The sequence below is a fragment of the Lethenteron reissneri genome, chromosome 19 (genome assembly GCF_015708825.2).
Source record: "Lethenteron reissneri isolate LAM-NWPU_2019-01 chromosome 19, ASM1570882v1, whole genome shotgun sequence".
NCBI classification, from domain to species: Eukaryota; Metazoa; Chordata; class Hyperoartia; order Petromyzontiformes; family Petromyzontidae; genus Lethenteron; species Lethenteron reissneri.
Genome location: NC_083797.1, coordinates 11,070,910 through 11,097,484, shown reverse-complemented (window position 1 = coordinate 11,097,484; position 26,575 = coordinate 11,070,910). Strand labels below are relative to the sequence as shown.

Sequence of the window (26,575 nt, the reverse complement as noted above, 5' to 3'; positions counted from 1 at the left end):
GGTAGGGTGTTGACTGTTGTGTTAGCCGACTCTGTGTTGTATTGCATTGTATTTCTAAGTTTACTAGGTTTAATTTAACACATAGGCTCGAATCACTGCACCAGATTGAAATAAATGATGACGTCACCCTGATGCTGCTCTATTTAAGACCGGAAGCAACAGGAGAGCTTCACCATTCTTGCCCGAGGAAGCTGATTGTAATTATCAGCGAAACGTCGTACTCAAATTTTTAAATGCTGTTGATTCTCTTTTCAACACACCTGTGGGCTAAATAAGTGAATTATTTTGTCCTTTGAAAAACGTGACACATGTTTTACTGTTTGGCCGTGTCGGGTGGTGGAGGGTTACGACACATTTATAAATAACGCGATCTGACCCAAAAACCTATATTATGAATTTACTAGGTTTGTTTTCTACCTGATGACTATTGATTCTGTTGCAATCGAAACGTCGTATTCTATTATTTAATTTATTTTCATTCTACGTGACTTTACCGAAAGAACCAAAGAGCGGTAGTGTAATGGTTAGCACGCTGTGCTATAAACTAGGCTAGCCGAGTTCGATTCTTGCTCTCAACCAATAACAGGGACACATTTTGAAATGGTTCTGGGTCTCTCCTAGGTCGGCTCAACCTCAACGGTGTAGTTTGCCGCTGCAGTGTGTGAACCTCAGCATTGACGAGACAAAGGCGGCTGGGCGTGGTATTGGTCACCCACCCCCTCGTGCCCTTTTCGCACCTTAGTAGGTGCTTACTAACCGCATCTGCCCCAAAGTTTGTTAAACAGCTTTAAGGGGCTATCTCTGTATGTACGTGTGTTGATGGTGTATGAATACATGTGTATGCATATACGTGTGCGTGTGTACAAGGTTGGACGAAGTAGCCACCCCTCCCCCAGTGAGTGGGCTGTCTGAAGTGGCATCTGCTGCAGAGGCGCGACAATTGAATCAGAACTTGAAAAACAGATCAAGTACAAGGCAAGGATGACCTCCCAAACAAGTTTCAGAGGTCGCAAGAGTATGCCGACTTACACCGCTTGGCCCACTGGATGGGCCCTTGCGTGATTGGAAAGATGCCCCAATGGTCCCCATTTTAAGAAGGGGGACCCGCAGTGATTGTGACAGCTACCAAGGCGTCTCCCTCCTCAACACTCCCAGAAAGGTCTTGCCAGCCACACGGAGAAGCTTGCAAAGCTGCAATTAGATGTAGACCAAGGGGCGTCTTGCACAAAATTTTGTCTGCTGCAACAGAGGTGTGTAGGCAATTTCAAGCCCACGTTTAATGCCCGAGTGAAGACTAAGATGCATAGGTTTGCATTGCTTTTTATGCTTTCTAGGTCCCTCACCCTAACTGCCCATTGATCACAAAAGGACCTTTATGATGGTGTCAGGCCTGGGTAAAGCTTCATTGCCAGTAGCCGGGGTCATTTCTTGCTCACCTTGGCGTGCGACGGGGATGTCTTATGGCCCCGACACTCTCGACCATATTTTTGAACGCGTACTTTAAGGGGGTCCTCTCCGAATGTACCAGTGTAATTTCCATTTGGTACAGATACGATGAGAGGCTGATTGAGGACCATGTGTGGTCCAGGGATTGCTCCCTACTAGTTAAGCATTGTATGTATGCTGATCACTTGCTGATTTCTGCTCACTCTGAGAAGTAGTTGGAGATATCTCTATGGAACCTGGAGTTATTCTGCTAAGATGTGAGGCCTATCAGCCACACCAGAACAAATCAGGGGACAGGTAGAGCCTTTCCATACAATGACGATGCGCTCGTGGCCTGTTGTTGTTTGACAGAGGAGGTCTCATACCTAATCCGCTGTGCAGCATTATCCATGCATCAGTTGTGTAACGATGTTGGGAAACTGCTTGGCCTGCCACTCCACATCACGCTCTGTGGCTTCTCACCATAATCATGTCCTCTCTTATCTGTGCTTGTGAAACGCGGACTCTTGGACAGGAAAATATGCACCAGCTTGAAATATTCACGCTTTCTCTGCCGACAATCCTATCTGGAAGGCTTAACAACATTTGAGTTGAGTGATGGGCTTATAGATTAATTGAAAGATCTGAACATAGTGCCATCAAATTTCGATTTAAAGCTTTCGAGACTGCAGGGAATCATCTTCTTGGTTCTTTCGTTGCGTTGTGGCCGAAACGTCGTGAGAATTATTTTATTATGTTTTATTTTTATTATTTTATTATTCCCCTTCTACGTGACTTTACCGAAAGAACCAAGAAGATAGTGCCATCAGTGAACTCCTCCATCAGCCAAGGCTGCAGCATGCCCAAACAGCTTCTTCTTAGGCCAGATAGATGGAGCTACGCAGGCATGGCATGGGCTCGAGCACAGATGACCCGTTGTGGCACAGGAGGACATGAAGCTGATTGCACTTGGCAATGAAGACGGAGGAGAAATGCTCAAAATAACGAACAGAGAACTGGGTGGCCATAACACACACAGCGAGTTCGCACAGTGGGAAGCGTTAGCAATGCATCTGCCAGTCATCTCGAGCAGTCGACGCATAACATCTGGATCTGTTCCACGACCCGCTGCCAGTGAGCCATCAACATTTCACGTGGCCTCTTCGTGCACCTAGCCTGGCACGAGCATCGTGGCGATATCACCACCACTTAGTGGCGCATGGCTTTGGATGAATAAGAGTGCGTCTGTGTATATACGAGTGTAGGTGTGTATGAGCTTATGTATGAATATGCATGGATACGTAGAAGTGTGTGTATGGGCGAGATTGTGTTTGTGTGCATGCATGAATGTGTCTATATGTATGAGCGTTTACAACTATGCATATGCATGAGTGTGTGTGTTTTTTTTTATCACGAACGTGTGTGTACACGTGAGCCTGTCCGTACGTGTATGGATAAGTCTGCGTATGTTGAGCGGTAGCACAGTGGTTACGAACCCGGCGACCCGAGTTCAACCGCGACTCACGATCAACATTCAGTGGCGAACAACTGATCCACAGTTCCAGGCCTTTCCCCCATGTCGACTCAAGAGTTGACTGTGCCTGGTGCGGAGTGTAAACATCGGCACAGGGGAGACAAAGGCGGCCGGGCGTGGTGTTGGCCACCCACCCCCTCGCAAGTATGTTTAGGCTATGGGGGGGGGATCTTTGTTTTTGTCTTTTGTATGCCTGTGTTCACGAGTCTACGTACGCATGCGTGATGGAATATGCATGATAGTGTGTATGTCTGTATGTATGTCTGTGCGTATGTATGAAAATATTGTGTTCGTATGCGTGAATGTGTATATGTACGGGTGCGTAAATGAATTGGTAATAATGACGTTGTGTGTGTACGTGTGCTTGTATGTATGTTTATATGTGCGTGTCTGTACATGCATGCATGAGCGTGTGCGTTTGAGCGATGTGCATTCATGAGTGTGTGTGTGCGCGTGTGTACTGTGCATATGCATGAGTGTGCGTACTATGCGTGATAGAGTGTGCTCTTCTTCTTTTCCCTCGAGGCCAGAGGTCGCAACCGGGTACCCGATACCCGTATCCTACCCGATACCCGGCTACCCGTACCCGGCCGGGTACGGGTAGCCGTTTGCGACCCTGGTGCGGCCGGGTACGGGTACGGGTAAGGAATCAAAACCCGTTTGCGACCTCTGCTCGAGGCACATGTGTGTGTGTGTGTGCCACCAACTCCGGCCTCTCACCCCTCTCTCACGATCACGCTGTCCCAGACACGAGACCGTCCCAGGCACGACCCTGTCCGTGATGAACCGTCGACTGAGACGAGTCCACTCCCAGAACCGTCATCCCGGAGCTCTCCGCCGCTTCTATTCCCCTCGGCCTCCCTTCTCGAAACTCACCACGGGGTTCCAGGGGGCCCTCCCCACGAGGTCTACCGGGGGCATTGCCCCAGTTCCTCCGCCCTGCCGGCACACACACACACGCAGCGCATGTGCGTGTTTGTGTGTGCCCAGCGGCGTGTGCGCTTCGTGTCCAGTGCAGTTGCTGCTGCTGTACAGCAGTCGGCGCTGTGTCACTACACATGCATCATACTCTTAGGGTTTTTTTCCGGTAAAGTCACGTAGGTAAAAAATAAAAAATAATAATAATAGAAATAATAATAGAAATAAAATAATAAAAATCACGACGTTTCGGAGGCAACACAAGTCTCCGTCATCAGGTGGGACCGTCAAGTGAGGCAAAATTCCAAGAGACAAGCTCTTAAATACAAGTTAAGGGGGAGGGGGGGAGGGGCTTGTCTGAATGTGGTAGCCAGTGAATGGAACGTGTTGGGGGGTGGGCGGGGCTAAAAAAGAACAATCGGTGTATCTCGACTTCGGGTTGTAACCGGTGTTGGCTGACAATCCAAATACAAATAAGTATAACCCGTAAAAACAAAGTTTTTCACTATAAATCCTTTATATGCGTGGCGGCTAGAGTCCTCTCGTCCTCTGGCTTGAGATGGCTGCCACCTATGGGTCAGATGATTGTCTGCCAGTATTAAGCAATTGGTAATTAAATATTTAATTTGTTTTCCCTAAACAGTGTAAAATTTTTGAAAAAATTTTTCACGAACATTAATTGTCATACACAACGAGTCTGTGTGGAAAATGTCAGCTCGATTGGATCACGGGAAGTGGGTTAAAAAACTAGCGAAAGATTTGCACGGTCGTAAGCAAGCAAGCAAGCACGCAAGCACGCAAGCAAGCAAGCGAACTTAATAAAGGATTTAAAAAGGCAGTACACATGCATCAGTTATGCGACTTTGCGTGTGCGGTAGTGTCGCGGTCAGCGCTGTGCTGCGCTATGAACCCGGCTACCCGAGTTAGATTCCCGGCCAACATCAGTGGCGATGATCTGAACCGGTCCTGGGCCTCCCCTAGGTCAACTCAGCCGCAAATGAGTACCTGGTACGATGTGTAAACATCGCCACTGGGGAGACAAAGGCGGCCGGGCGTGGTGTTGGCCACCCACCCCCCTCGTGTGCAGTACCGGCCTTCATAGGTGATCGCTAACAGCACTTGCCCCTACAGTCTGTTAAGGCTATACGGGGGATCTTTATCTTTGTGTGTACTATATTTGTGCACGAGATAGTGCACGTGCGTGCTGGAGTGCTTATTCATGAGTTGTGTGTGTGTGAGCCTCTCTATGTGTGTGTGAGCCTGTGTGTGTGTGTGAGCCTGTGTGTGTCTGTGTGTGAGCCTGTGTGTGAGCCTGTGTGTGTGTGCCTGTGTGTGTGAGCCTCTCTGTGTGTGTGTGTGAGCCTGTGTGTGTGTGAGCCTGTGTGTGTGTGAGCCTGTGTGTGTGGGCGTGTGTGTGAGTCTGTGTGTGTGTAAGCCTGTGTGTGAGTCTATGTGTGTGTGTGAGCCTGTGTGTGTGTGTGAGCGTGTGTGTGTGAGCGTGTGTATGTGTATGTGTGTGTATAGTGGGGAGCGGTAGTGTAGCAGTTAGCAGCGCTACGAACCCGGCTACCCGAGTTCGATTCCCGGCCCAACACCAGTGGCGATTATCTGAACCGGTCCTGGGCCTTCCCTAGGTCGACTCGGCCTCAAATGGATACCTGGTGCGGAGCGTAAACATCGCCACTGGGGAGACAAACGTGGTCGGGCGTGGCGTTGGCAACCCACCCCCTCGTGTGCCGTGCCGGCCTTCATAGGTGCTCGCTAACAGCACTTGCCCCTACAGTCTGTTAAAGGTTATACGGGGGATCTTAGTCTTTGTGTGTGTACGTGATGGAGCGTGTGTGTGTGTTCATGAGTTTGTGTGCGTGTGCGTGGGAGTGTGCGCGTGCACATGCGTGAGAGGGTGTACGTGCGTGATGGAGTGTGTGTTCATGAGTTTGTGTGCGTGTGGGTATGTAGGTGTGTGAGAGGGTGTACATGCGTGATGGAGCGTGTGTGTGTTCATGAGTTTGTGTACATGTGCGTGTGTGTGGGAGTGTGCGTGTGCACATGCGTGAGAGGGTGTACGTGCGTGATGGAGTGTGTGTGTGCTCATGAATTTGTGTATGTGTGCGTGTGTGTGGGAGTGTGCGTGTGTACATGCGTGAGAGGGTGTACGTGCGTGATGGAGTGTGTGTGCTCATGAGTTTGTGTATGTGTGCGTGTGTGTGGGAGTGTGCGTGTGCACATGCGTGAGAGGGTGTACGTGCGTGATGGAGTGTGTGTGCTCATGAGTTTGTGTATGTGTGCGTGTGTGTGGGAGTGTGCGTGTGTACATGCGTGAGAGGGTGTACGTGCGTGATGGAGTGTGTGTGTGCTCATGAGTTTTTGTGTGTGGGAGTGTGCGTGTGCACATGCGTGAGACGGTGTACGTGCGTGATGGAGTGTGTGCGTGCGTGTGTGTGCGTGTGTGTTCATGCGTGCGCGTGCGTGCTGGCACGCCACTCCAAGCCACGCTTGGCCGCATGCCCAGACCCGCAGTCCGCTCACACCGCCCCACTCCTCCCCCTCCTCCTCCACCTCCCTCTCTCCCCCCCGCTCTCTCCTCCCTCTCCCCTTGCCTCTCGTCCATCTCCCCTTGCCTCTCCCTCCCCTCTCCTCCTCCCCTCTCTCTTCTCCCGTCCCCAGTTGTCTCGAGGCTCCGCGTGCAATTGCGGGGAAGGGAAGGCGCGCGGCTGTCTTGAGAGAGATCACTCATCTCAGCCTCCAACATCTCCCCTCTTCCCGTGTGTGTGTGCGTGCGTGTGTGTGCGCGTGTGGGGTGCGTGAGTGCCGTGGGTCTCCGTGTCAGCCCAGACTGCCTCCGCCCCCGTCTGCGTGCGCGTGTTTGTAGGAGGGGAGTGCGTGCGTGCGTGCGAAGCTCATAGCAGCAGCGGTGGCGACGGAGGTAGCTACCCGTTCAGAGTGTTGTCGTTGTTATTGTTCCTGTTTTTGTTGTTGTTGTTCCAAAGCTCACTTGGATAGACATACTTTGCTGGCCTTTATGGAGCGGTGCGAGAGATCTTTTAAGGCTGTGATGAAACTGGTTTCTTTGTGAGTGCGGTTCGTCCGTCCGTCTATACGTGCGTGTGTGTGCGTATACACTTGCACACACACACTTGTGTGTGTGCGTATACACTCGCACGCACACGTACCCACGTGTACACTTGCACACGCACGCACGTGTGTGCGTTGTTTCTTTCCTGGCACGCGCTGTGCCCATCCATCGATGGAGTGCCACGTGAAAAAGACCAAAGACACGACGACTGGTGAGTTTCAAAGCACACACACACACCACATCACATCCCACGCTCGCAATCTGTCACAATGCCGTGTGTGTATACTCACAACGGGAGAGACAAAGGCGGTCGAGCGTGATGCTGGCCACCAAACCAACCTCATGTACCCCGCCGGTCTTCACATGTGCAATGCTCGCTTACAGCACTTGCCCCGAAAGTATGTCATTAAGACTACATATGATAGGGGGGTGAATGATTAATCTTTGTGTTCAAGCCACGTTGTTGGCACACTAAGACAAGCAGCAGCGGCTGGACCTTCTTTGCTGCTGGAGTCGTTCGCCGATGTCGACGGAGGTTGTTTTTGTGTGTGTTTCTGTCCCGGATCTCGTCTGGTTCGCGATGTTGATGATTCACATCGCGACCGTGTGTCCGTGCCGTGTAAGGGGGCCCCGTGGCGTGACAGGGATGCGAATGTGATGGATGGTGCGCGCGTGTGTGTGTGCGCTGCTTTTTTTTGTTTGTTTATTATGATGGCCGCATCATCAAAGGCAGAGAGATCATCCCCCCTCCGTTGTAGCCTTCAGACTGTTGGGGCGAGTGCTGTTAGCGGGCAGCACCTATGAAGGCCGGCCACGACACGGCCGCCTTTGTCTCCCCCGGTGGTGGAAGTTTACACGCCGCGCCAGGTACTCAGTTCAGGCTGAGTCGACCTAGGGGAGGCCCAGGACCGGTTCAGATAATATCATCGCCACTGGTGTTGGCCGTGAGCGTGAATCGAACTCGGGTAAGCGCAGTGCGCTGAACCGCTACGCTACCGCTCCCCCGCTTTTGATGGGCACGGCATCAAAGGCAAAGATCCCCCGTGTAGCCTCAACAGACTGCCGGGGCAAGTGCTGTTAGCGAGCACCTACGATGGGCGCAAGCATCTCACACACACAACGCACACGGAGCGTTCCACTTACACAGGGCCATCTGTGTACATGCCACAGTCCTTTGTGAATCCGACCCCTTGGATTAAAACCTCTTCGCCTCCGTCTGGGGGTTGTTTGACCATACTTCACCACGCTGGTCAGTGTGGCGTGATGAAGTGGGGTGGAAAGTATAGAGGGAGGGCCAAGGCCGGTTCAAATACTCGCCACTCACGCATGTCAGACGGAGGCAGTGTAGATTACTCAGGTCGTAAGGTTCACAGTGCAGTGCGCTAACCACTGCGCCACCGCTCCCCACAACATTGCCTTTTCCACATTGCTATGGCAGGGGGCACGTATTTCCACAAGACAACTGCCGTTATCTGACAGCCCTGCTTGTATTGACTGTTCGACCGAGTTGTGTACTGTAACGTACACAGTATTACTGTACGTATACAGTACCAGTAGCCGGAAGCAGACTTTGCCCGTTTTCTATCGGCTTTAGCGTCACACTTCACGGGAGGCGAATTACTCGGTCCACTGATCGTGGGGTTCTTCATTGCAAGGCCCGCGGGCCACTGACGGCCCCCTGGTGGCCTTTAATGGGGCCCTCGACAATAAATAAAATGTGAAAACAACCCCCATCATCATCATCGTGCTGCTGTTAAACCCCCCCATGGTTTCAAATGTGCGGCGGCCCCTCACACTGATGATGTCTTATCGGCGAAAATGCCCCCCGCCCCCTGAAGATGAGTGAAGAACACTGGTCTACAGACTCACCTGCTCTAGACTCACCTGGTCTACAGTGAAGATGAGTGAAGAACACTGGTCAACATACTCACCTGGGGCCCATAGACTCACCTGGTCTACAGTGAAAATGAGTGAAGAGCACTGGTCTACAGACTCACCTGGGGCCCATAGACTCACCTGGTCTACAGTGAAGATGAGTGAAGAGCACTGGTCTACAGACTCACCTGGGGCCCATAGACTCACCTGGTCTACAGTGAAGATGAGTGAAGAGCACTGGTCTACAGACTCACCTGGAGCCCATAGACTCACCTGATCTACAGTGAAGATGAGTGAAGAACACTGGTCTACAGACTCACCTGGGGCCCATAGACTGACCTGGTCTACTGTGAAGATGAGTGAAGAACACTGGTCTACAGACTCACCTGGGGCCCATAGACTCACCTGGTCTACAGTGAAGATGAGTGAAGAACACTGGTCTACATACTCACCTGGGGCCCATAGACTCACCTGGGCTACAGTGAAGATGAGTGAAGAACACTGGTCTACAGACTCACCTGGAGCCCATAGACTCACCTGATCTACAGTGAAGATGAGTGAAGAGCACTGGTCTACAGACTCACCTGGAGCCCATAGACTCACCTGATCTACAGTGAAGATGAGTGAAGACCACTGGTCTACAGACTCACCTGGAGCCCATAGACTCACCTGATCTACAGTGAAGATGAGTGAAGAGCACTGGTCTACAGACTCACTTGGTGCCCATTGACTCACCTAGGCTACAGTGAAGATGAGTGAAGAGCACTGGTCTACAGACTCACCTGGGGCCCATTGACTCACCTGGGCTACAGTGAAGATGAGTGAAGAGCACTGGTCTACAGACTCACCTGGGGCCCATAGACTCACCTGGTCTACAGACTCACCTGGTGCCTATTGACTCACCTGGTCTACAGTGAACATGAGTGAAGAACACTGGTCTACAGACTCACCTGGGGCTCATAGACTCACCTGGTCTGCAGTGAAGATGAGTGAAGAACACTGGTCTACAGACTCACCTGGGGCCCATAGACTCACCTGGTCTACAGTGAAGATGAGTGAAGAACACTGGTCTACAGACTCACCTGGGGCCCATAGACTCACCTGGTTTACAGTGAAGATGTAAGAACACTGGTCTGTCTATATGATGTTGCAAGTCTTTATCGCCAGACTGAAAGCATTGGAGAACCTTGTAGGCTTGACCCAGCTGCTCTCCGAGTGAAAACGAAGCAACAAGCCCAAATTGAACCATCGTTGATTTTCAGATTTCCCCCAGTTATGTCCACACGGCGCTCGGAATCTGGCCAACTGAGTTCGATTCCTGGCCAAGGCTAAAATCAGCGGTGAGTGATACCTGAACCGGTCATGCCACCCACCGCGTATAAAAAGTGGCCTTATAAATCATGACCGTCACCGTCATGCATACGCCTTTGGCGACATTTGTGCCAAGTTTCAGCTTTATAGCCCTTCAAGAACCATAATTGGAATTGACATTAGTCGGTCGCGGTCGTCTGTGATGGACGTGCCATGCTAAGTCAATCGAGTTTCTTGTTGTTGTTGTTGAGATCGGGATAATGAAGCCCATTGCATTGCCCATCATAGAGGTTTTTTTGTGTGGTTAGTTCGCGTACATCTATAAATGTGTCGTTAAAACCCGTCACCACCCGACACAGCCAACTAGTAAGGGTTGTCACGTAAACAGAACGTGGCCAATTCGTCACGAGCACAGCACACCGGTGTGTTGGAGAGCCATTGCGTTGCGTTAACACATCACGATGGTGGGTGACCGTCGTTCACCACGGGATATTGACTCACGTTAATTGGCTCAGAGGGCTCATTCGTTCGCGTGACCTGAATGAATGTCGCGGGTTCATGTCTCGTCTCTCCTTCAACACAGAAACGGCTCAAAAGGGGGAAATTGGCCATACATCTGAAGCAGCATCTCCTCCTGAGATCACGCATTGAGATTCAGCGATGGAAGCTTTCCTGCATAGGTTAACACAAAAAGCATCGCTTTCTGTATCACAATCGCACATTGCGGTGTTGATGGTACGTGTTTAAAGCAATGCATATGAGGCCTGTCCATGATAAGTCACTTGGTTGCGCCGTGCAACCCAAACTATTGACCATATAGTCTTATGCGAACCCAGAGACCTGAGTTCGACCCCCCCCCCCCAACAACAAGTGATATTTGAACCAATCCTGAGCCTCCCTCCTAGGTCAACTCGGCCTAAAATGAGTACGTGGAGCAGTGTGTAGACACCACCACTGGGCAAGCCAAAGGCGGCTGGACGTAGTCCTGGCCACCCACCCCCTCGTGTGCCATGCTGGCCGACTAGGTGCTTGCTATCAGTGCTTGCCCTCAACACTCTGCTAAGGCTACACGGGGGGTCTTTGCGCATGATTGAACGCTTGAATGATGTGCGTTCGTTTGAGCACATCTGTGTGGCACAGTGGGGAGCACCTGGTGGTGCATCTGCCAGTCAACTCTGTCACTTAAGCCATAGCACCTGGGCCTGTCCCGTGAACGCCTGCTCGCAGCCAGCTTCTCACACTTGGCTGAAAGTGCACCTAGCCCGGCACAAGCCCTGTGGTGACGTCACCGCCACTTCGTGTGCGAATAGCGGCTGCTGTTTTTACACCTTTGTTCGTGCACGTGTTTGTTGTTGTTGTTGTGTGTGTATGTCAGTGTGTGAGCGAGAGCGTGCGTGTACGTGTGCGTGTATAGAAGTATTAACGTGTTATTCAGTTGAGTGTACGTGTTTGTTTATGTACGTGTGCAAGTCTTTATTTATTGTGCTGAATGTGCATGTGTGTGTGCATGTGTGTGTGTGTGCGGTAGTGTGTATGTGTTTGAGAGTGGATGGTGTGAGTGTGTGCGTAAGTGTATATTTTGTGTGTGTTTGTGCGTACGTGTGTATGTCTTTGAGAGTGGATGGTGTGAGGGTGTGTGTGTATATATTGTGTGTGTGTGATTGTGCATGTGAGTGTGCATGTGTGTGTGTGCGTACGTGTGTATGTTTTTGAGAGTGAATGGTGTGAGGGTGTGTGTGTATATTTTGTGTGTGTGTGATTGTGCATGTGTGTCTTTCACAGGCAGAGTGCTACGCGAGGCGTTTGTGTGCACACGTGTGTGGGCGTGTGTTGGCTGAGTCCGTGTGTTGGCTGAGTGTGTGTGTGAGGCTGAGGGAGTGTGTGAGGCTGTGTGTGTGTGAGTCTGAGTGCGTGTGTAAGGCTGTGTGTGTGAGGCTGAGTGTGTGTGTGGCTGAGTGTGTGTGTGAGGCTGAGTGTGTGTGAGGCTGTGTGTGTGAGGCTGTGTGTGTGTGTGAGGCTGAGTGTGTGTGTGTGAGGCTTTGTGTGTGTGTGAGGCTGAGTGTGTGTGTGTGAGGCTGTGTGTGTGTGAGGCTGAGTGTGTGTGCGTGAGGCTGTGTGTGTGTGAGGCTGAGTGTGTGTGTGTGAGGTTGTGTGTGTGTGTGAGGCTGAGTGTGTGTGTGTGAGGCTGAGTGTGTGTGTGAGGCTGTGTGTGTGAGGCTCAGTGTGTGTGTGTGGTAATGGTGTGGGGGTGGGTACGAACCCGGCGACCCGAGTTCTATTTCCGCTCACGGCCAACACCATCAGTAACAATGAATCTGAACCGGTCATGGGCCTCCCCTAGGTCGACTCAGCCTCAAACGGGTACCTGGTTGCAGCATGTACACATCGCCACTAGGGAGACAAAGGCGGCCGGGCGTGGTGCTGGCCACACACTCCCTTCGTGTGCCGTTCCTGCCTTCATAGGTGCTACTCGCTAAGAACACTTGCCTCAATAGTTTGTGAAGGCTACACGATGGATCTTTGTCTTTGTGTGTGGTAATGGTATGTGCCTGTGCGTTCTGCGCGGTAAGGCGCTGTGTGTCCCACGTGTTCATTGTGTGCGTGTGTGTTGGGGTGCCGATGTTGTGTCCCCTAAAGTGGACTCAGCCTAAAAGGAGTACCTTTCCAGCTCATAACAAGTACTCATTGCAAGCACATTGCTGGGATTGTGGTTGGTATGATTGCAACATTTTATTTTAATCTTTGCAGCAGTGCGGTTTGCAGAGCGAAAGCATCCACAAGTAAACACATTCATGTGCGCCTGTGTGTGTGTGTGCTATATCTATCCACTGCTGGATGAGGACCTCTCCATGCTGTCCGTGTTATGGGAGTATTTGACCATACTTCACCAAGCTGGTCATTACGGGTTGGTGAAGGCAGGCAGCATAGCAGTGGGAGCGTAGAGAATGCAGTGCTTTGCAGCAATTGATTTTGGCCGTACTGCCCTCTGCTGCCCAACAAGTAGCCTCCAGTGACTATAACAGATAATTGTATATAATGTATGCACGGTGGTCGCCCATCCAAGGACTTTCCTGGCCCAAGCCCTGCTTAGCCTCCGAGATCCAACCACAGAACCCGCAGGGGCGAGTTCTTATCTCCCTCGGCTGGTATGCAGGAGGTCGTGGGTTTGATCCCGACCATGACTCTTGTATATGTGGAGTTTCCGTGCTCTCCCCGTGGTCGCGTGGATTTTTCTCCAGATTATTTTTGTTTTTCCCTCCACAATTTAGAAGCATCGTGCGTTTAGGGTATTTGTCTGCTCATGAATCCCCACGTGGTGAGCCACTTTGTTGAGCTATCATTTGTGGCCAGGTCGCTTCTGAAAACGAGCCATGCAGCTCAGTGAGCCTCAACTGGTAAATTAAAAATAGTTTTCGTTTTTTTAGTTGAGACGCATTCCGGATGATTTTCTCATAGGCCAACCACACGTACAGCCCCACTGCACACTAAATGTAACTAGGCTTACGTCTCAAAAGTTGGACCCTGCTGAAAAGAGACTATTGAGACTCAGGTTTCATGGATGGATAATCATACCAATAATAATGTAATGCCCTTTGTCAATCCACCATTCGATAAAGGGCCCCCTACATCGCGTTGATGATATGGGGGTTGTTTGACCATTGGACCGGTTCAAAAGTCACTTGCCACAGATGTTACGCGTGGGAAGGAATTGAACCCAGGGTGCTCGGCTTCATAGCGCCAGTGCGTTAACGGCTGCGCCAACACTCTTAAACATGCCATACGGTGCTGTGGTGATAAATGACACGCGCGTTATAATGCAATGTGAACAAGTTTTTAATCCACGTGTAAAAAAATTGGTCTTGTCCGATAGCATGCCAACGATTTTCTGTTGTCGCGTGAACCAAATGGTGAAATTCAAAGCAGTTAACTTTTATTTCACGTAGCTTTCCAAATCGCGGGGGATTATTTAATCCTTTAAACAGTTTGCTGGGAGCCTTGTCATGCAGAAAAGCAAATCCCCACCATCACTTAAGTGACTTTATTTATTTGGAGATAACGACGATGTTGCTGATTGACGTCTTCAGTCGTTATCTCTGTACATCTCCGTATCTGTGATCACGTTTGCCTGCCTCCAACATCGCGTGATTGCACTGCTACCGTTGTAACGTGCTCACGATGACCACCGCGACGTTTTCACACATCATAATTGTGAGCAGCGTGTGAGAGAGGCACATTTTCTTGAGATTATATAGTTGTGGATTATGTAGTTGTAGATTTTTGCAGTTGTGAGATAATTTAGTTGTAGATTATGTAGTTAAATTATCTAGTTGTGGGATTGTGTAGTTGTAGATTTGTGCAGGTGTGAGATGATTTAGTTGTAGATTATGTAGTTAAATTAAAAAGTTGTGAGACTATGTAGTCGTAGATTGTGTAGTTGTGAGATTATGTAGTGGTGAGATTATGCAGTTGTGAGATTATGTAGTAGTGAGATTAGGCAGTTGTAGAAGGCAAGCTGATATTTTAACCCATTTTAACGTAACCAACACATCACGTATTGATCACAAACACGATGGCGTTATCTCTGAATGATCCACTCACCCCACCCATTCAAGTGTCTGGATTACAAGAATATGATTACACAATACCTGGCCGTGCTGTTTGTTATTGGTATTATTGGCGGCGCCGCTGCAAAGGAACCCTCCTCGGGTGACGGTTGTCGTAAATGGCGATTGCCATCATGCCAATGCTTACACGGACCAGAAAGCGTGAAATTAAATGATGTATGGCCTCCAGTTTTTGTTTTATATATAAACCAGTTCCACGTTGAATTTCGGTGGCCGTGCGCGTCACCGTCCGCTCGTGGTGTGCCTGTCCCGACTTCGCTTGGACGGCGGTCCAAGTTGACTCGGCCCAAAAGCGAGCACAACTAGGGTGCGTGGTAGGGCTGAACGATGAATCGATTTAAAATCGAAATCGCAATTTGAAATAATGCGATAAGCAGATCGTAAAGGCTGCGATTTTTGGCGATTTGAAAAGTCCTATTACTTTCGTATTGGAATTGTTTCATATTTTATTATTATAACTTTATGTATTTAACTTAACAGTTGTTCTATGTTTGATTGTTTTAATAAAGACACGTTTGAAGCAATTCATATATTTTAAAGTTCTCATCCTTGCATTAGAATATATAGAGCAGTTCCTGTTTTTATGGTATCGTGTGGTAATGCTCCATCACGTGTTTAAATATATGACACAATAAATATTGAACTGAAGCTTGATTTAAAAAAATTTAATCGCAAATCAAATCGCAATATCTGTCAGAAAAATCACAATTAGATATTTTCCCCAAATCATCCATCCCTAGTGCGTGGGCGATGCACGTGGGTGCGCGGGCCACAGAGGTGAAGGAGTGAGCGACGTGACCCAAGCCGCATTGTCCACTCGGCCTTAATGGGCGCTGACCAACGGCACTGACCGGTCTAAGTGCTGCTCTTTGCTATAACGCATGGCCTATTGTACTGTATATGGGGACGTGGGTGTGGTGTGTGTGCGTGCCACTTACGCCATCACGTTCTATCGTGTGGGGAGTGGTGGTGTAGCGGTTAGCGCGCTGCGCTACGAACCCGGACACCCTGGTTCGATTCCTGCTCATGGCCACCACCAGTAACGATTATCTGAACCGGTCCTGGGCCTCCCCTAGGTCGACTCATCCTCAAATGAGTACCTGGTGCTGTGTGTAAACATCGCCACTAGGGAGATAAAGGTGGCCGGACGTGGTCCTGGCCACCCACCCCCTGGTATGCCGGGCCAGCCGTCATAGGTGCTCGCTAACAGTGCTTGCCCCGATATTCAGTTAAGGCTATATGGGAGATCTTTGTCACTTTTATTGTGTGGGGAGCGGTGGTGCAGTGGTTGGCGCACGGTGCCCTGGAGCTGGTGGTGAGCTTGGGTTCGATTCCCGGCCATGGCAAATATCAGTGGGGAGGAATGTAAGAATTTGTCTGGGCCCTCCCCTAAGCAGACTCGGCATTAAATAAGTACCTGTTAAGGTGTGTACTCCTCAGCACTAGAAGACAAAGGCTGTGGTGCTGGTCACACACAACCTTTGTGCACTGCACCCGCCCGAACAGGAATCTAAAGCCAGTACAGTTCTGAGCAGGTGGGCACGGCCGGTGCGAGGAAAGCGGCAGGGGAGTGGATATTCGTCGTCTGTGCGCGCAGCATTGTGCAAGGTTGTGTTTATTGCGCGTGCTTACTCATCGCGCGCGCGTGTGTGTTCCTCCCACGTGGTTCTGCGTGCGTGCAAGCAGGCCCCCCCACGGTGACCGCCAGCCCTGGGGAAGGAGCCACTTACGCCATCACGTGCGGGGAATGGAACGCGCGGCTCATCTGGTGCAAGTTCGTGTGCCCCGGCATCAACGTGAAATGCGTTCAGGCGAGTACGCGTGTGCGTGCGTGCGTGCGCTCGTGTGCGTGTGCGTGCGTGCTTGCGCGGTGCAACGGTGACGCAATGGCCCATGCGCTGCCTTTGCAATCCCGGCCACCTGGGTCTGATTCCTGGCCATGGATTTAGGAGTGTGTGTGTACGTTGCGCGAGTGAACGTGTGTGTATGTATTCAACCGGTGTGGATATGTGTGGGGAGTGGTCGTGTAGCGGTTAGCGTGCTGCGCTACTAACCCGGTGGACCTGAGTTCGGTCATGGGCCTCCCCTAGGTCGACTCTGCCTCAAATGAGTGCCCAATGCGGTGTGTAAGCATCGTCACTGGGGAGACAAAGGTGGCCAGACGTGGTGCTGGCCACTCGACCCCACCAAGCGTTGATGAACTATCGCTAACAGCACTTACCTCGACGGCAGACAAGAGTTGAAGGGGATATCTATCCTTGTGTGAGCCTGTGTGGGTATATATGGTCGGGAAATTAGTGACATGGTAGAACTACCAATCAGCTGCGTTCAATTCCTAGCTCCTCACCTGTTTCGCTGGCGACACTTGTTATCTAAACCTGGATTATGGGTCTCCCCCAAAGTTGATGCAGCCTTTAAGTAAGCACACGGCACACGGCACACGGCACACGGCACACGGCACACGGCACACGGCACACGGCACACGGCACACGGCACACGGCACAGCGTTGTCAACAGCGTTGTCGTGCGGAGACAAAAGGTGGCGGTTCCGGTGGGCAGCGGGACGGGGTGTGCGTCACAGCAGTGCCTTTGGCATACCGGCCTCAATAGACGTTCGCTCACGGCGCTTTGCCCCAACAATGCAATTGCATTCATGTGTTTTGCCAGGTACAACCCACTGAGCTACGTCGCACTTTTCCAGTAGCAACATGGCCACAAATGATATCTCCAACGAAGTCGCTCATCACGTGGAAATGTATCGCGGCCAAATGCTCTAAACGGATGTTTATAAATGCGGAGGGAAAAACTGGAGGACCCAGAGAAGAATCCACGCAACCAAGGGGAGAGAGACACGCAAACTCCAAATATACAGGCATCGCGAGGGTTTGGGGCTCAAACTCACGACCTCCTGCATACTGCCCCAATTCATACGTCTGGAAGGCGAACCCTCTGTGTGTTTGTCTCTGTGCGCGAGCGTCCATGTGCGCTTGTGAGAGAGGAAGGAACGCCGAATGGTGCTGGGCTGGAGAAACCCATTGAAGTGACTGCAAGAGTCATTGTGTCGTGGGTTGTCACCTGTCCTGGTTGTTTCCCAGGCTCGTCCCACTTGTTGAAGTTGCCGTGCAGGGAAGTCTGTAAGCCTTACCGGGATGTATAAAGTTTAGGGTTTTTTTTTGCATCCGTTGCGTAATGATACGACACTCAAGACCAGACAGTGCATTTATATGTAGTTTTCTCCTCTTTCGGAATTGTGAGATATCCTTCTTCTCATTATATGTCCTGGATTTATTTAGCTCACAGGTAGCAGCAGCCCTACACCTGAATCTCAAAGCAGGAGAATTCTAAGCAACGGATATTTTCTGGTGCACGGAGAGTGGCAGGAATTTGGAAAAAAAAATACCATCGCCATTGTTGCTGTATTATTGCAGTATTCCCTCGTTATTCACGCGGGATATGTCCCTGAGATGCTCATCATTTGTAATGAATTACCTTAAATAAATACATGAATAAATAATGCAACTCATCACTTTCTCTCTTATCACTTTATCTCATCACTTTCTTCTCGCATGGCTTGATCTGCATCACTTTCTCGCATCCCATTCTCTCTCATCACTTTATCTCGACACATTCTACTTCGTTTCTCTCTTTCTCTCTTGGTGCAGTCGTCGTGCGATCCGCAGATAGGCCAAAATCACGAATAGCAACCTATCACACTTAAGCATGGGTTCCGTCATTCGTAAACAATACGTGGAACAAGAGCATGAACAGTCTTCATCTGTTCACACGTGTGCATATGTTCTGTTGTATGTATTACAGTGTGTGCGTGTGTGTGTGGTGGGGTAGCGTGTATGTAGTGATTAACGCGCTGCGCTACGAACCCAGCCTCACCAAGGTTGACTCAGTCTCAAATGAGTACCTGGTGCGGTGTGTAAACATCGCCACTGGGGAGACAAAGGCGGCCGGGCGTGGTACCAGCCACCTTCCCCCTCGTGTGCCGTGCCAGTCTTCAAATGTGCTCACTAACAGCACTTGCCCAAATAGTCTGTTCAGGCTATATGAGGAATCTTTGTCTCTGTGGTGGGCGAGGTGACTAATCATATATCGATTGATGTATTTACCAATTAAAACAGGTAATCGAATAATTAGCAATGCATGCAAATGATGTGTAAATCGGTATGCAAATTCCAAGCTTACGGTACATTTTGCAGCAATTGAAACTGTGCACGTAAGACAATGAGGCAAGAAACAATGCAAATGAAACAATGCAAGTGAAACAATGCAAATGAAACAATGCAAATGAAACAATGGAAATGAAACATTACAAATGAAACAATGCAAATGATCAATACAAATTAAACAATGGAAATGAAACAATACAAATGAAACAATGCAAATGAAACAATGCAAATGAAACAATGCAAATGAAACAATGCAAATGAAACAATACAAATGAAACAATGCAAATGAAACAATGCAAATGAAGCAATGCAAATGATCAATACAAATGAAACAATACAAATTAAACAATGCAAATGAAACAATGCAAATGAAACAATGCAAATGAAACAATACAAATGAGATTTGAAAGAATGAGACGACAAAATATAAATTATTTAACCTTGACCCGGCTCAGTGGGTGGCGGCAATCGGTCAGGTGGGGCCCCAGTGCTTGATTTGTCTCGCACGGCCGCATCTGCGCTATCTTCTATCTATATATAAAAGGGGCATTTGTGAATATGTGTGTCTGTTCGAAATGTTTAGCATACTTCCCGACATGCAACAAACTTGAAATTTGCCATGTGGGTACTTTCCAAACTGTACACCATGCAAAAATTATAAAAATACACTTTTGTATTTTGGGGGATGGGGGGGGGCGCAATAATGGATATATTTTGCACGGCAAGTGAGCGGTGACGTCACATCTGTGATGTCACCCGCATGCGGCAGCGTCACGCAGTGTGCCTGCTGACGTCACGCATACACCCCCCCCCCCCCAACCCTCCGCCGTGTATTAATCCAAGACAAGAATCCAAGTATCGGGTGAAGCCAGGGTAGTAAAGCTCACATCATTACGTAGCTTTTATTCTTTTACACTGCTGTTGAACACAAATCTCACGGTGGTTGTCAAGGGGGCCCCAACTCGTAGCTTTGGCCACCAGGGGGTAGTGGGTGGGGGGGGGCAAGGTACCCCCCCCCTGTCCCCACGTTCGTTACGCTACTGCCTGAACCAGAATCGTGGTGGTGTTGGGGGGGAATTTTGGTCAAGCACGTGATCCCAGTCACCTGCGTTTACTTCCCAGCCACAAGCAATAATTATAGCCTGCCCCTGGCCCGAGCCTCACCTAGGTCGACTCAGCCTCAAATGAGTACCTGGTGCTGCGTCGGTCAACGTCAGCAATAGGGAGCTGAAGACGTCCTGAGCGCGTGTGGTGTCGGCCTCTAAACCACTGTGCCATCCTTAATAGGCGCTCGCTAACGTGCTGGTGTTTCTAGACTACTTGTTGTACAGCATGTTGAGGCCAATACTGGTGCGAAATGCATTGCAAACCGGCTGACCTGGGGCTCCTCCTAGTGGAAATCCCACTCAACCATAACGCTGCATTCTGAACACCCCAGGGTGCACGCGTGGCTTTGAAAAAGGTCGCCCCCTTTGCACGGTTGGCGCGTTTATGACTAGTGGCTCCGTCAAGCTGCACAGTTCTCGAGTTTGAGGTCGCTGTGCGCTCAGCACGCACGTGCTCAGATCAAGGCTCAAAACGCCAAGTAGCCAGCAACAAACAGCACTATCGAGGGCGCCATCGATGAAGAGCTACTGTAGTACGTTGCTTGGATACAGCAAAGGGAGGGAATTCCAAAGTGAGAGCTGTGAGAGGGAAAACGCAGAAAGAAAACATATTTTGGCGTGTAGCGTGGTGAGTGGATGAGTCAGTGAGTGAATGGGTGGGTCACTGAGTGGGTGAGTCAGTGTGTGTGAGTGGGGAGCGGTAGTGTAGTGGTTAGCGCGCTGCACTACAAACCCGGCCACCGAGTTTGATTTCTACGCTCACGGCCAACACCAGGCACGATTATCTGAACTGGTCATGGACCTCACCTAGGTCAACTCAGCCTCAAACGAGTACATGGTGTGCCATGCCGGCCTTCATAGGTTATCGCCAACAGCACTTGCTCCAACAGTCTGTTGAAACAATATGGGGGATCTTTGTATTGGGTGAGTGAGTGGGTGAGTCAGTGAGTGTGTGAGTGAGTGTGTGAGTCAGTGTGTGAGTGAGTGTGTGAGTCAGTGAGTGAGTGTGTGAGTGAGTTTGAGTGAGTGAGTGTGTGAGTGGATGGATGGTTGAGTGTGTTGCTGTAACCCCCAGTGTGGATGACACGAAACAGTCTGCTAGATCGAGTCCTCAATCAGGGTCGAGGAATCAATGAGTGAAGTTTTCATGGGAGCTGTAACCATAACAGCAGGGATAGTCGTGATACATTATTTGTAAGCATGAGGATACATGTCTCAATAACTCAGCAGATAATTTCAAAAGCATCTAGAACCGAGTTTTGTTTTTCTTCTTTTGCACAATTATATAATAACGCTCATACCATTAATCAATTGACATGCCATTCCAGCAGTAATCCCGTGTAATTGTGTGCGCGAGGAATTTAATATGAACATTCCCTGGCGACAGATTCACCTTCTGTGATAGCTCCCCCAGTGCTGTGGCTGTTTAACGCGCGGCATCAGCCGTCGAGTATTGTGCAAGCAGATAAAGCCAGGCACAGAATACGCAAACAAGCCCACAACCTTCTTGGTTCTTTCGGTAAAGTCACGTAGAATGGAAATTATAAAATAATAAAAATAAAACATAATAAAATAATTCTCACGACGTTTCGGCCACAACGCAAGCAGCCGTCCTCAGGTGGAGAACAGGTCTGTCGAGGAGACAGAGTCTGAAACGTCGTGAGAATTATTTTATTATGTTTTATTTTTATCATGTGACTTTACCGAAAGAACCAAGAAGATGGATCCCTGCAGTCACGAAAGCTTTAAATCGAAATTTAAGCCCACAACCGTTTAACTCTTCGAACGGCACGCGTGAAAATTTATAGTTTTCATTTTTCGTCATTTGTTTACCTTTTCTATACTTTGCACTCCTATCGGTTTTTTTTTTCTTACGCATCGTTTGTAGTTGTAGCGTTGCGACCCGCCCCCTACTGGACATCTGCGAGAAAATAGCTTCGCAGCTCATCGGGTTTCTCCAGGACAGCTCAAGATTCTGATCCTGAGTTCTACTTCACTCAACAAGAAACGCCGTGAAAGTTGAGTCGGCGATGGCCAATATTTGTACGATGGCTCCTGTGTCGTGCACTCGTGTATTCTTTGGGTGGGTTTTTGTTTTTGTTGTTGCTTAACGAGTAAAGGAGAAGGCACGCACAAAGTTCGACAAAGATCCCCCGTGTAGCCTTAACAGACTGTAGGGGCAAGTGCTGTTAGTGAGCACCTATGAAGGCCGGAACGGTACACGAGGGGGTGGGCGGCCAGCACCACGCCCGACCGCTTTTGTCTCCCCAGTGGCCATGTTTGCACACTGCACAAGGTACTCATTTGAGGCTGAGTCGACCTAGGGGAGGCCCGGGACCGGTTCAGATAATCGTCACTGGTGTTGGTCGTGAGTGGGAATCGAACCCGTGTCGCCGGGTTCATAGCGCAGCGCTAACCGCTGCACTAACGCACGCACACGCACGCGTTGGGACGATGTAACGCTTCCCAACTTGCGATCGTCCTCTGAAGGATGAATTAGTCGAGTGGGAGTTGATGCGAAGCTGTCGGTGCAAAGCTTTTTTGCACGTTTTGGCGACTGCAACTCCGTGGTTCCCTTTGGAATCAATGTTTTTTTTCGTCTTCCAAGCTCCCGTGCAACCGTCTCGATATATTTTCTAAACAGATGATTTGGTGGTGATGCTGTGACTGCTGCTTGCGTTGGCAGCGGTCCACAAACACAAGGGACACACGTGTGTCAATTATTCCGCGGCCTTGAAAGGAAAAAAAACTGGACATCTGCGAAAGCTTCTAGGAAATGGCCCTTCTTATTAGTTCATGAACAGAGAGGTGGAGTTGCAGAATGCACATTAAACCACGGGGTCTGATGAGAATCAAATAAAAAACAAGTCTCCTCATGAACAGTTATTCAATTTGCGTATGAATAGTTACCTGTTACAGTAGCTATTGAGTAACAGACAAAACCTTCAATGATCACAATTGTATCACGAAATAAATTTAATTTGTATTAAAAGTAAAATTGTAAAGTATTGCTGGCACAGGGCATTATGCGCCACGTTTCAAACGGACATGTCTCTATTAGCAACGCAAATGTGTCCTGAAAGTTTCATTCAAATTGGAATGCCTGTACGGTCCGTTAACAAACGGACTGAAAACTGATGAATATATGCCTTCACTCTTAGTTGAAATAGCATAAAATAATAGCTCACACCTAACACAATTTGATGGCCAGTGTGCATTGCATTTTAACAGATGGCGTTTTACTGGTAGGAACCTCCTGGTTACACCAGCCCACAGGGGATTATCATGTCCGTCCATCCGTCGTGTATCCAAAAATGGGAGGGGTGGGGCTGAGTGGAGAGGGGAGGGTGGGGAGGGGCTGGGTGGGGAGGGTGGGGAGGGGCTGGGTGGGGAGGGTGGGGAGGGGCTGGGTGGGGAGGGAGGGGTGGGGCTGGGTGGGGAGGGGCTGGTCACCCCGTGGTGCCCTTATAAAACTCAACGTTTAACCTACTCACGCCGGCTTGTGCCCGCCCTCACAGTCGGCCATATTTGCGGAATACACCACGCTGCCGTTGACCCTGCAGGCCATTGACCGAGCAACCCAACGTTCCTACCAGCTCCCTCCGCAGGAATGTGTTCCAATCGTTTATCACCCAATGAGCTGTTCATGCAGGGCAGCAATGCAGAGGGTTGACCGTGAATTGCTGTTTACATCAATAGGGTGGACAGCGTGGTGCAGCGGTAAGGTTCATTCCTCACAGCAAGAAGCCATTGGGTTGGACTCCTGATTTGGGCACCTTTCTGCGCGGAGTTTCTATGTTCTTCCCCTCTTAAACTATCGAACTATAAACTATTTTTTTAATTTAACCAGGAAAAGCCCACTGAGCTATGCAGCTCTTTTTCAGAAGTGACCTGGCCACAAATGACAGGCCAACGAAGTGGCTTATCGCGTGGTAATTTATAGCAGCCAAATACTCTGAACGCACGTTGACTTTAAATGTGGAAGGAACAACCGGAGGACCCGGAGAAAGATGACCACAATTCATCAACGTCTGGATCGAACCCACGACCTCCTGTATACCAGGCGAGGTAGTTGACATCTTGAGACCTGCACGGGTCTGCAAATTACTCGATTTGGATTCCACACGGCAGCATCGTTGCCCTCGACTGTGAAAACTTGGCCGGACTCAACTGATAAAAGAGGTTTGAGTCTTCTCTGAGACAAACAAGCGTAATAAAACGAAAGTAATAATTGCAGAAAATGCAATCGTATATGAATGCACTGTGGTGCTGGAACAATTCTAGTATTCGCTTCATCATCATTGCCATAAGCCGTGGTCGATCGACTGCTGGATGAAGGCCTGCCCCGAGCAACTGCTGATTGGGAAGGCCTCACATCGTGACGTATGATGAGGAACACTCTAATCACGTTGGTTGGGCAGCCTTTGCAACCTCGATTGTGAAATCAATAATCCCTTCGACCCGTATTCTTTCATCTACAGCGTCGGTTGTGGGAGAGCAAGCTTGTGTGTCTGTGTGTATGCATGTTAGGCTGTGTGTATACGTGTACGTGTGTGTGGAGCCGTAGTGTCGCGGTTAGCTGCGCTACGAACCCGGCGACTTGAGTTCGATTCCCGTTCACGGCTAACACCGGTGGTGATTATTTGAACCGGTCCTGGACCTCGCCTATGTCGACTCAGCCTCAAACGAGTACCTGGGAAGACAAAAGCGGCCGGGCATGGTGCTGGCCACCCACCCCCTCGTTTGCCGTGCCGGCCTTCATATGTGCGCGCTAACAGCACTTGCCCCAACAGTCTGTTAAGGCTACACGGGGATCTTTGCCTTGTGAGAATGTGTGTATACGTGTACGTGTGTTTACCCCACATATGATCAATTTACACATATTACCTCTCGCTGAAATCACACAAACACAGATTACATCGTGACGGGATTAAAACGCAACTTCAATCGCGCCACCAAAGTGTTTGAATCTTCACGTAAATCCATTGTTCAGAGTGGCAATTTATGCACGTTACTGACGCCTCGGCTGCGAGCACACTGCGCTGTGAACCTGGCGACCGAACATCGCGTCCAGCGTCAGTGGCGAGCGATGTTAGCTCGCACTGGCCAGCACGGTGAAGCGTGGTCACACAACCGCCATGAGCGACCCACTGTGGAGAGGCCTATTCCAGGCAGTGGATTGACAAAGGGCCGTCTTTATATGTCAGTATATATGGCAGTGTATTATACAATATTAACAATGATATTGCTTTGGGCGAATCACCATGAATCTGCCACAATGCAATGTTGCCAATGGTGTGGGAAGGGTTAGCGCAGTGGTTTTAGCGCACAGCACAATGAACCCAGTGACCTCAGAAATTCCTTCTTCTTCTCGGGGAAGCAGCTTGTAGTTTGATGTCGAGGTTAGCGATGCATTCAACGGCTTCTGGTTGAGAGCAGAGTGAATGGGGTCGCGACGCCACCGGGAACGGATCCCTCTCAGTCGCAGGAGTTCGGTGGTTCCTATTGGGGCGATCGTCCGACTTGGGTCGGGGGGCGGGGGGGGGCGGCCACAGTCACATTGAGGGGCCGCTCCCTCTCACGCTCCACTTGTGCAGGAGCGAGTGGCTGCGTCTTCTTCCCGGGCCTTGTCTTCGAGCGGTCGAGGGGTTGTCCCAAGTTTTCCGTGGAAGGTTGGAACCCTGGGGGACTTCAACGCCCCGGGGGGGGGGGGGGGGTGTGGGGGGTCAGTTACCGCCGAATTGCCATCGGTGACGTTTGTAGCCGACCAGGAGTTGCGGCCATCGAGAGGCAGGGCTGACATCGGTGTGTCGTGTTTGAGGTGTATTCCAACAGGGGCTGCGGGAGTTTCAGTTGAACCACCCGCCCCACCCCCCCGTGCCCTCTTCACCAAGCCACACTGACCAGAGTGGTGAAGTACGATCAGACAACTCCTCTCACCGATATGGCCTCAATTAACCCAATATCGGGTGGTGGGTTCATTGAGGCCGCTGCACGCTCTATGGAAGGTGGTCACCGCGATCTTTAATCATGAGGGATGTGCCACTGTAGCAGGTCGTGGAGTACGGGAGTCTGCTGTATGCCATGGGCTCGTTCGATTACCACCCATGGCTGCTACATTTTCGAAAATATTCGATTCTTGAATCACAGCGCATCCCTAAAAAATAATGGTAATTTGTTTAATCACTTTGGGGGCGGGGTAGGGACGGGGTGGGGGGTAAGGTGGCCAAGTATCCCCAGGCAGGACTCTCCTCCTCGAAAAGAGTCTTGAGGCTCAGTCTTTTAGCTCTCCTTGGGTGAGCACCCGGCTGCCGCTGTGTAATGTGTCACTGTACGGTGCGGCACAAGACTTTTCACTGCCATCGCGATCATGACGATCATCATCAGCGCGACGGTAGTTTTCGGTAACTGTTTCATCATTATTGTCGTGCTTCGATGTGAATTGCTGACAAGTCTTTTGACTGCAGTTCACTCAGCGTAACCCCGACATGACGAGTCATCGCCACTTTACAATCTGTACCGCTTGT

The 26,575-nt window shown here is 50.0% G+C and overlaps 1 protein-coding gene across 1 annotated transcript in view; it reads left to right on the top strand.

Annotated features, from left to right (window-relative positions):
- The first annotated feature begins 6,554 nt into the window (after nucleotides 1-6,554).
- Nucleotides 6,555-26,575, top strand: part of LOC133344250 (uncharacterized) — a 38,825-nt gene continuing 18,804 nt past the window's right edge. The window contains exons 1-2 of the mRNA XM_061554325.1: nucleotides 6,555-7,164; nucleotides 16,451-16,575. Coding sequence (XP_061410309.1) covers nucleotides 7,125-7,164; nucleotides 16,451-16,575 — 165 coding nt within the window. The 5' untranslated portion in view covers nucleotides 6,555-7,124. The remainder of the gene's footprint in view (nucleotides 7,165-16,450; nucleotides 16,576-26,575) is intronic.